Source organism: Camelina sativa, chromosome 10, assembly GCF_000633955.1.
Source record: "Camelina sativa cultivar DH55 chromosome 10, Cs, whole genome shotgun sequence".
NCBI lineage: Eukaryota > Viridiplantae > Streptophyta > Magnoliopsida > Brassicales > Brassicaceae > Camelina > Camelina sativa.
Window position 1 is genome coordinate 25,187,379 of NC_025694.1, and position 10,808 is coordinate 25,198,186.

General features: G+C 35.3%; 1 protein-coding gene, 1 long non-coding RNA gene and 1 pseudogene across 3 annotated transcripts; 2 read left to right on the top strand and 1 right to left on the bottom strand.

Annotated features, from left to right (window-relative positions):
• On the top strand, window positions 266-3,152 carry LOC104719879 (GATA zinc finger domain-containing protein 14-like). Of its 2 annotated transcripts, XM_010437865.2 has the most exons (6): window positions 268-643; window positions 1,455-2,045; window positions 2,165-2,265; window positions 2,371-2,454; window positions 2,558-2,668; window positions 2,775-3,117. In XM_010437865.2, exons 1-6 carry the CDS (start codon window positions 466-468, stop codon window positions 2,814-2,816), a joined length of 1,107 nt encoding a protein of 368 aa, XP_010436167.1. In that variant the 5' UTR covers window positions 268-465; the 3' UTR covers window positions 2,817-3,117. The 2 variants fall into 2 exon arrangements, with proteins under 2 accessions (XP_019086827.1, XP_010436167.1); XM_019231282.1 differs by lacking the exons at window positions 1,455-2,045; window positions 2,165-2,265 and adding an exon at window positions 1,328-1,428 and having other exon boundaries at window positions 266-1,222; window positions 2,775-3,152.
• On the bottom strand, window positions 2,925-4,782 carry LOC104719878 (annotated as a pseudogene).
• LOC104719877 lies at window positions 5,035-6,664 on the top strand. The gene is made up of 2 exons (XR_002033787.1): window positions 5,035-5,651; window positions 6,086-6,664. It is a non-coding gene; the product is annotated as an uncharacterized LOC104719877 (long non-coding RNA).

Consider the following 10,808-nt stretch of genomic DNA (forward strand, 5'->3'; position numbering starts at 1 on the left):
TTTTTTTTTTTTTTTTTGAGTTACGTATACCTTGTACTATTTAATAGTAGTTATTATCCATATTTAATAAACTTACTTTTTACTAATCCACTTTGTCAGATTCACACGCAACCTTTGAAAGCCAAAAAGAAAAGAAAAAAAAAGGGGGGTTGTGTGAGTTGTGACGTTCCTGGAAATTTCTACTGGATGACAAAGTTGCTCCAATTAAAAGCGTACAACTTTTTTCTTCATTCTTCTTTTTTTTTTATATATATATATTTTTCTCACCCAATTTTCACCAATTTCCTCTACTTAAAAAACCAACCCCTGATCTCCAAATACACTTCATCAAAAACCTTCACCCAAAAAGATCGCGTAAAGCTTTCATTCAACTTTGGATAATCTCAGATCGCAAAAATCAGATTTTTTTTTCTTTTCTTTTTTAAAGATCAAACAGAGAAGAAGAAGAAGAAGAAGAAGAAGAAGATGGAGAATAATAACAACAACAACAACAGCAATCAGCAATCTTTTTGGCAGTTCAGCGACCAGCTGAGAGTTCAGACACCAAATCTAGCGAACCTGTCGCTCAACGAGTCGATCTGGAGCACCAACTCCGTCTTCAAAGAGCGTCGAAACTTAGACATCGCCGACAAGAACAACAACAACAGCCAGATCGACTATTATCTGAACCAGAATCAGAAGAAGAAGGCTGGTTCCGACTCCAACTGGAGCTGGAAGTCATCTTCTGGTCCAAACAACGACAACATGGGTTTGGGTTTCGGACCCGTGGGATCGAAATCCGCCGTCCTCGTCGGTTCGAACCCAATCGACAGATTCAACACCCCTTTCAACGACACCTGGAAATTCAACTCAGTCAACGTCAACGCTAACGGTTACACACCACCGTCAGGCGCCGTTAACGGAGACTTCAACAAAGGGGTTTACACGTCGATGAACAAGTATGGGTATAACGTGAATCTCATAAAGCAAGGCAACAACAAGGACAAAGGAGTCGATGAAGATCATCATCATCCTAATCATCATCAGGTTCAGAAAGGTGGGAAGAAGAACAGGAAGAACAATAGCCAGAGGAACGAAGACGACAAGATTAATAATGGTTTGGACAAGAGGTTTAAGACTCTTCCTCCAGCAGAGGCTTTGCCGAGAAACGAAACCATTGGTGGTTACATCTTTGTCTGCAACAACGATACCATGGAAGAGAATCTCAAACGCCAGCTTTTCGGTATTCACCTCATCTCTTTACTCTCTCACAATCTCTCTCACAAATCTCTATATAATAGATATGTGTTTTCTGATATATTATTTTTTGGGGATGAAATTTGTTTAGGGTTGCCACCAAGATACAGGGACTCGGTGAGAGCGATAACTCCGGGACTTCCTCTGTTTCTTTACAACTACTCTACTCACCAACTTCATGGAATCTACGAGGTTTCTTTTCCTTTTGCACAGCACANACAAAAGCCAGATCGACTATTATCTGAACCAGAATCAGAAGAAGAAGACTGGTTCCGACTCCAACTGGAGCTGGAAGTCATCTTCTGGTCCAAACAACGACAACATGGGTTTGGGTTTCGGACCCGTGGGATCGAAATCCGCCGCTGTCGTCGATTTGAACCCAATCGACAGATTCAACTCTCCGTTCAACGACACCTGGAAATTCAAGTCAGTCAACGTCAACGTTAACGGTTACACACCACCGTCAGGCGCCGTTAACGGAGACTTCAACAAAGGTGTTTACACGTCGATGAACAAGTACGGGTATAACGTAAATCTTATAAAGCAAGGCAACAACAACAAGGACAAAGGAGTCGATGAAGATCATCATCATCATCCTAATCATCATCATCAGGTTCAGAAAGGTGGGAAGAAGAACAGGAAGAACAATAGCCAGAGGAACGAAGACGACAAGATTAATAATGGTTTGGACAAGAGGTTTAAGACTCTTCCTCCAGCAGAGGCTTTGCCAAGAAACGAAACCATTGGTGGTTACATCTTTGTCTGCAACAACGATACCATGGAAGAGAATCTCAAACGCCAGCTTTTCGGTATTCACCTCATCTCTTTACTCTCTCTCTCTCTCTCTCTCTCTCTCTATATATATATATATATATAAAATAGATATGTGTTTTCTGATATTTATTTTTTGGGGATGAAATTTGTTTAGGGTTGCCACCAAGATACAGGGACTCGGTGAGAGCGATAACTCCGGGACTTCCTCTGTTTCTTTACAACTACTCCACTCACCAACTTCATGGAATCTACGAGGTTTCTTTTCTTTTGCACAGCACAATCTTTTCTTTCTGTTTTTTTTTTTTTACATTCCGACGAATTGGATACTTATAGAAGAATGGTTTAAAAATAAAAATTCAGGCAGCTAGCTTCGGAGGAACAAACATTGAGTTGAATGCTTTTGAAGACAAGAAATGTCCAGGCGAATCTCGCTTCCCTGCTCAGGTACTATACATACTACTGCTACGTTTCTACAAGCTCTTCTTGTCTACATGTGTTTTAGGGATTTCTAACAAAATTTTGGGGTTTATTTTTTAAAAATATAAAGGTTAGGGCCATAACGAGGAAAGTGTGTTTGCCACTGGAAGAAGACTCTTTCCGACCCATTTTGCACCACTACGACGGTCCTAAGTTCCGGCTCGAACTCAGTGTCCCTGAGGTACTCTTTTTTTTTTTTTCCTTCAAAACTCAAATATACAATTATGGCTCTTTGCCACTTCTTCTGTGTTTTCATTCATTCAAAGTCTTTATATATGTTTTGGCAGGTTCTTTCTCTATTGGACATTTTTGCTGACCAAAACCCTTGAAGTTAGTATACCAATGAAGAACACTAAATAGTGGTTGGTTGGTTACTTCAAATCCAGAAAGAGAGAGAGAAATATACCCGATTATATATATTTACATTATAAGGAGGAGTATTAATAATTGTCTGAAGCAATGGTATGGTCTTACTAGTTTATCGGTTTCTTTACTACAAGTGTTTCCCAGAAACCAGAATGTATGGGAGATTAGAAGATATGCTATTTTTGTGTGGGATGATGGATGAAGAATACATCTCCACTTTGTTTTGTGTAAATTAAATAAATAAAATAATTGTGTACAACCAAACAAAATAGGGAGAAATGAGATGAGCTCTTATTATCCATTTGCGTTTTCTTTTGTTATTATTGATCTCTTCTTCTCACCCTAATCTATCTTAATTTTCATTTTAAACTATTCGAAATTATAAATGAGAGCGTTTGTGAGAGAGACTTGATCATCTTAATTTGTTTCTTTTCTTCTCTGAGGGTGGGTGATTCTTGGTTATGATAACATGTTCATTGATTCATAGTGGAGCTTCTAGCGAAGGGTAGAGCTCACCGAGACATACTATGGATGGTCTAAAGCCTTAACAACCAGTAAAATCTTGCTTCTCTAGCCTATGAGCTAAAAAAAAAAATAGAAAAAAAATTAAAGAAAGTACATACTTTTTGAAGAAAATACATTTGGTGCAAATAGATTATTTCTTCTTCTTTTCCACATTCCATGACTTTTACAAATTCTCTTAAATTGACAGTAAATACTACTCTAGGCAAACATAGGCTACATAGCATATGTTTTGGTATATACATGCATGATCTTAGACTAGTCAGTAGTCACTAGTCACCACATATCTTTCCCTCAATAACTGAGGCAAAACATATGATCGCGGAACAATTTAGATAATACTATATGATCTGTTTTCTTAACAACAATTGAGAATAGCATTTTTTTTCTCTATTTCCTGCCTAACTAGACACTGCTGTTCCAAGATCAATTTTGTCGTACCAATTTGAACCAAGATTTCCGGCAAATTAAAATTCTCACACCAAAGATCTACATGATCGATATGTCAAGCACAAGCATGGACAAAAGAGAAAGAGGCAGAAGAAACAATGAGAGATGTTATATTAAACGATACGCTACACTGCATGGTATAATCGGGAAGATCATCTTATAAAAATTAAAGAAACTAAATCTCTGTTCGGAGCTAGTCTGACCCACACCGACCAGAACCGAGCAAAACAGTGGACATGAGATGCCGGGTTCACTTGGACCGCCTCCTTCAAACACGAAAGAAATGCATGAGTATTAAGCATGGGATACACAAAGCGTTAACACTTTAGACTCTGTACTAAGTAAAACCTTTTCCGTGATTTCTTTTTTGAATTCTTGTTGCAGATTTCAGACAGAATCTCCTCAGTGTCTATAGAACCATCTACATGCGTTTCCACCAAGTTACAACTATCCAAAAGGCTGAGTTGATGAACAACACTTGGGGCAAGACAAGTATCATCTTCTACCTTTTTTCTTACATACTCCATTAGCACAAGCCCTGCGAAGTGTACCATACTATAAGATCAAAGATGAAAAGCTTCACCTTCACACAAAGTAAGTATTCACGGTGTTTAACAGACAGTAACCAAGTTCAGTTGGATAGTGCAACATTTTCAAAAGCAAGGGAGTCTCGGAAGTTAGAAGAGAGAACCTAGAGCTCGGAGCAACTAAGATCAAATTTGTCAGCTAGTTCTTGGTGACCACTTATTATAGAGCGTCGAATGGCTAGCTTCTTTAAGCTGATGAGCAAATCCTGAAAAACTAAAAACATTGATCAGTATGTTTGCTTGACTGAGGGAAGAAGGAGAATTGATGGCTTTGTATTATATATTACCAGTTCAGATTCTGAGAGAGAGAGCAAAACCAAGTGAGATCATCCGTCCTATTGTTCTTCAAGATTTGGCTCAATTCCTCCATCCTAATAGAATAGAAGATGAGCATCCAAGATATTCACATAGATTTAGAGTTGTAAAACCATTCACTGCTCAAAACAAGGTAGAGACAAGAGATACCCTTCTTTCTAATCCTAATATATATAAATATGCGCAAATACTTTACTAAACTAACGGGAAAAGTTGAGAAAACCTTAGCTAACAAGATTCAAGAGGTCAGCATTATTATTAACTGACTAACACACCATACATATATAAAATCAATCGGGTCACTCACCTTAACCGAATCAAACAGACTCAGATGATGAAAAAAAAAGGCCTATCCTCCACAAGTGGACTTAGGGGAGACAAGAGCGATGTAAACGATAAACCCTGATTAGAAATTTTTTATACAAAGAAGAAGAGAAGATGAAGAGATACACTACTCTGAAACGAACGTCGTCGTTTCAAATTTGTAAGTATATATATGCTGAAACAACGTTTTGGTTTTCCTTGACTAAAAATAATTTAGTAGAGAACTTAAAAGTGGGACATTCGTGGCAGAAACCTATTAAACCGGACCGACAATTTCGGTTTTCCGTTTCCAATCAGTGAGAGTTTGTAAACCGATCGGCGAATTATATATATAATCATCTGTTCTCTTTACACGCCCGTGTAATCAAATCAAATCAAACAAACCATATACGACAACTTTTCTTTCAGTTTCTTGTTTGGTCTTTTCTCTTCTTCTTCTTTAGGTTTCTTCTCTTCTTCTTTACGTTTCTTGTTTGGATCGCCGCCATTAGAGTTGCCGGAAGTTTCAGAGATTACAACCATTGTGACGTTTGTTTGAAGTCAGTCAGCACAACGAATTGATTCAAAGCGAGTTCCAGTTGTTATCCAACAAATAAAATGGTATGTATTTACTATTTATAACCCATAACCCATCAATGTATCATTGTTTTTACTAAATTAATTAGTATACGACCAGTTAAAAGTAAAGCAACTTGGTTCTGCTCCCAGACTATTTTCACATATCTGAACCAAGATTTCATTAATTTAATTTGTTCATATTCAAGAAGCACAATGGGTCTTGTTAAGTCAGAATGTGATATTGAAACTTCGTTAAACGTACCTATAACTGAAGATTGCATTAGAACTAGTTTACAATTATTCCAGTTCGTTATCTTTTTTTGCTTTATTCATTTCATGATCTTGTTTATAAATATATTCACGTTGCAGACCTCTGCTTTTGTATCAAGTAGTCTTTATGTTTTAAGTTTTATCAACTTGATATATGGTATAAATTCACAACCACCGGTTAACTACACTGATTTGTTCATCTGCAGATCCCTAAACCATGATTTCATATTTGCTAGAACCACCACTGGGATCTGTTATGTTTGTTTGTGATCACTTGCAGAGGAGGATAATTAATCCAAAAGCCAAGAAACAGTTGCCAAACCAAACCAAGCCTCTTTTATGGCTTAAGAGTTCTATAGAATACTAAATATGTAAGAGTATTGGTACCTTACATATCACATTGTGCAAAATGGTTACTCTTGAGGCTTAAAAAGTTAACAACGGCATCCAAGTCAGAAATCAAGATGATTATGCAGAATGATATCATATTGCAGGCATCATATCTAGTTATGCAAAACTTAAAACTACATGAGGAGTTTAGCATTTTAAATATGTAGTCGTCAAGAAAAAAAAACAAGACCACAACGGAAAGCATATAAAGAAAACTATGTAGAGCATCTTAGAACTAAGCGCTAAGAGCTTGGTCACATAACACGTTCATGCTAGGAAATGCCTTTCCTATGTTTATTTTATAAAGTAGCAATTTGGTTCCTCCTTGTTTTCCATTTGTGAGTCTTTGTACAGAAATTCAAGGAACGTGTGGCTTTCAAAAAGTTATATCTCAATATGTTTAGAACAGAAACTACTCTACTGAGTCGAGTGTTTAAAGGCCATTCCAAGATATCAAAAACATAAAATATCAGTTCACAAAAAAAGGAAGACAAAGGGGTCTTGTAATACCCAGTCAAGCATCCAACAGAAGGAGCAAACACACACATCCGATAGAAAAAAAAAACCAAAATAGAACATAGCAAGACAAAAGTCTTAAAAGCCAAAACGAACAAGTTCACAATGTTACCAAGAAACTAAAAAGGGGTAAAAAACGTTCCACCAACAAACCACCAGTGTTTCATCTACTTACCAAAAGCTGATCCACCGTCTTGTTTGAACATCGTTTTAGTTATGTCTGCTAGTACGTCAATCCTCATAAGGCAAAGTTCCTCATCCACAACCTTTATTTTTTTCACTTTTTCTTCCAACACTAGCTTCTTTGGTCCATCTTTGACCTTATCCCAACAAGCAATCCAAGCGACTTCATCTAAAAAACAATTCGGATTCACAGCCTAAAGTGTCGCTCCCATTCTATAAAAAACGTCAAAACAGCAAACAAAGATGGACCAAACAATTTGGGAAATGAAATTTTTTTAACGGCTGGGATTAAATCTAGTTTTTATGTTAGAATTCTAATTAAGGGCTAGTTGGATTAAATATGGAGTATCTTTTAGCCTCTTCCGCTACCTTCGTGTAGTTGGCATTTACTAGATTTTCATTTTTTCTTTATTCTATTTTATTTCCACAAATTTTTTTTTTTTTTTAAAGAAAAATCTGAAGCTTCGAGTCTTCGACCATCACGACATCATGTCTTTCCGTCTACCATCACCATATCCAAAAGCTTGGACTACACCAAGATCTTTTACCCGTAACCAAGTTCACGTTTGTTACAGTTTTGTTTTTAATAAATCTTTGCATGTCTTTATTATCGTAGACCTCATGAATTTGATATTTGGCACAAATCTTTATATAGAAAAATTGGCTATTCATACTTTTTTGTTTTCAATATTTAAATAAGACGCACACATGCATCAACGTTATGATTATAATAAATATCTCACCATACTGAAAACAACGCATATTTGTGACTAACTCTCAAGTATGTGTAGGATGGACTTTGAGTCTGTAGGAGCATAAACTAAATAACGCATCAGCTTTGTTAACGTGGTTTAGTTTTTCCTATGTCCCTGAAACCTAATCCAGAACAAATTCACTACAACAAGATAGCTGATATTTATATCAATTACCCAACTTCTAGGATTAATAACTTTCCTATTATACAACAAATATAAATTGGGAGATTAACTGTTATTGCACAACCCTTAGGGTTGACAATTTTTCTATTATACCACAAATAGGAATGTCTTATTATACAACAAATAGGAAAGTTTCTCTTCATGATTCCATCTTAAATCTTCCATTCAAGATGTTCATCTAGCTCAGCAGCCGCCACTTGGCTTGTCCAAGTTGATCTCAAGCTTCTGTACTCAAACTCTATAATTCAGCTTCTTGTACTACTTCATGTATTAATATCGGACTAGTACAAGAACTGGTTCAAACGTTTGGATACATCCTCTGGTATATCTAACTGCAGAGTTCTTGATTCAACATCTTATCTTCTTCTCTGCTTTGTGTCAATCATTGTATCAGCTTAAGCGCTACTTAAGGTCTGATGTACCAGTACTTGTATCAGCTTAATAATTCCTCCTCTGTATCAGCTCTAACAACAATTGTATTAAATAATAATTCATCCTCTGTGTCAGTTCTGTCCATTGTCTTTGTCTTAACTGTTGCACCATCACTGAGACATCTATGATGTATCTCTCTATCCATGTCTCATCCATTACAGTCACTTATTAGAGCTTTTACCACATGTTCTAAACCTTATAAAACTTCAGTCAACACAATCTCTCCCTTGGTGATTGAGTTTTATAATCCATGCTCCTTTCTCTCCCTTAATGATTGACTTTTCAATTCTATGCATCTTATAAAACTAGTCATCACAATATCTTCAATGATTTGAGTTTTATAATCCATGATCCTTTTAAAACCAACTTCAGTCTCTCCCTTAATGATTGACTTTTCAATTCTATGCATCTTATAAAACTAGTCATCACAATATCTTCAATCTCTCCTGACTGAGGTTTAAATCTCCTTCAATCTCTCACTTCATGCTACATCATGTATTATTCTTGAAAGTTCATGACATCTTCACATACTTAGTTACTTACAAAGAGTGGGTTAACAACAGTTTCGCTTATGGCATGTAGACATATATAAAACAAGTCAATATTTTTGGAATTGATCTTATACTTTGAATGTATATTTATTCTTAGTGAAAACATACATTAAAACGATCGACAAGATTTTGTAGATTACGATATTGCAAATGCACCTGTGATTAAGTCCAAACACATTTTTATTAAAGATACTAGAATTTGTACCACCAGGATTTTAATTTTCAATATTTTCTATCAATATAGATTTTTGAATTCAAATATAATCATTTATAATTTTGAGTATAAATCTATATAAACATTAAACTTACTTTACCAAGTGATATAAACCATATATATTGTTGAAAATAATATTTTTTTGTTATATCTATTTGTGCGAGATTATAATTTACAAATTTTATCAATAAAAATCATTGAATATAAATATAATCATCCCTACTATTAATTGAAAAGTTATTTATAAAAGAGACATTAGTTTTGTAAGTAATTATATTGCAATGCCATTGGAGATAAGGCAAAATAATTCATTAATAAGAGTGAAATCGTCAATTAAGCATTTATAATTCAGATAAACACGCGGGTTTCTGGATCGAATCTAAGATTTTTTAATTTTTTACAATATTTTGCATCTCTTTTTAAGTATGTTGTGTTCCGCATACTGTCAGAAATATAGTTAATGGTCTGGTGGTCAAAGACATTGGCAATTATTGTGAAAGGTGGCATGTGATGAATTCTTATAAAGGAGAAATTGTTGTTTTGTGAATTTGCATATGTTGATGTGAGTGACCTGTTGGGAACAGTAAGCCTTCTTCTCATAACTCTCTGTCTTATGTATTATACTAAAAGCAGAGCTTCTTATATGTTATACTAAAAGCAGAGTTTCTTATGTGTTAGCGGGGACTAAATCTAAAAATCGTTTCCAATTTTTCAGATTAAGCTACAAGTTTAGGTGCAATGGAATGAGCTAGAAGTTCAATGTCCAAGTAAATTGTTGAAGGTAAATTATTCTTCTTGTGCTATTATTCTATATTTAGTGTTTATGTGCATTGTTAGAAGAGTTTGTGATATCTTCTTGATTTTGTTTGGTTTTTCAGGTGCTACCCATAACTCAATTCAAAGTGGAATTGTAAATCTGCCTAAAGGTATTACCTTTTACTTCATATGATTGCTTTTTTCTTTTTCTTTTTTGTTATGAAATCAGAATTTTTGTGTTGTGTGACAATGAATTTTAGGTTTTTAAATTCTATTGCAAGTATTATCAGGTCCGTCTCTACCCCATGGCAGAGTAGGCAAATGCCATGGGTCCATCACAAAAATCCAAAAAAATTCTTTAAGCAATAGGGTCCAATTTTTTCCAAAAGAAAAATTTATTAAGGGGTTTTAGATTTTTTGAAAATTTGACAGAGGTCCAATTTTAGTATAAGACAAGGCTAAGTATTATTTTATGAGTCTGAACTGTATCTTATGTTGTTTTTGTTTCAGTTGTTTGCGTCTCAAAGGAAGAGAATATGAAGAAGAGTTCACCTTCAGTGATAGTGATTGGAGGTGATATGGTTAAGATTTCAGGTGTTCACACTCTTCAAGATGCTTCTTTTTAGGTATGTATGCAATCTTTAAGCTCACACTATTCTGTAGGTGGATATTCTGCCAGCAAAAGGGAAATTCACAAATTTTGTAATCCGCAAGATCCACCCATGAACTGTTTCCAAGATACTCTTTAAAATTGGCTGAAAAAATGATATAATCAATAATAGGATGAGGTCGATGGTGGGGTGGAGTCTTAAGGAGAAGAAGGTGAAATTGTAGTTCACGGAGAGGCCAAAGCTAAGTCTGAAGACAATATGGTGATATAGAACTGAAACTTGATACTGGTGTAAATGAGGGTGAGAGGAATTTTTTTTTTTTTTTTTTTTTTTTTTTG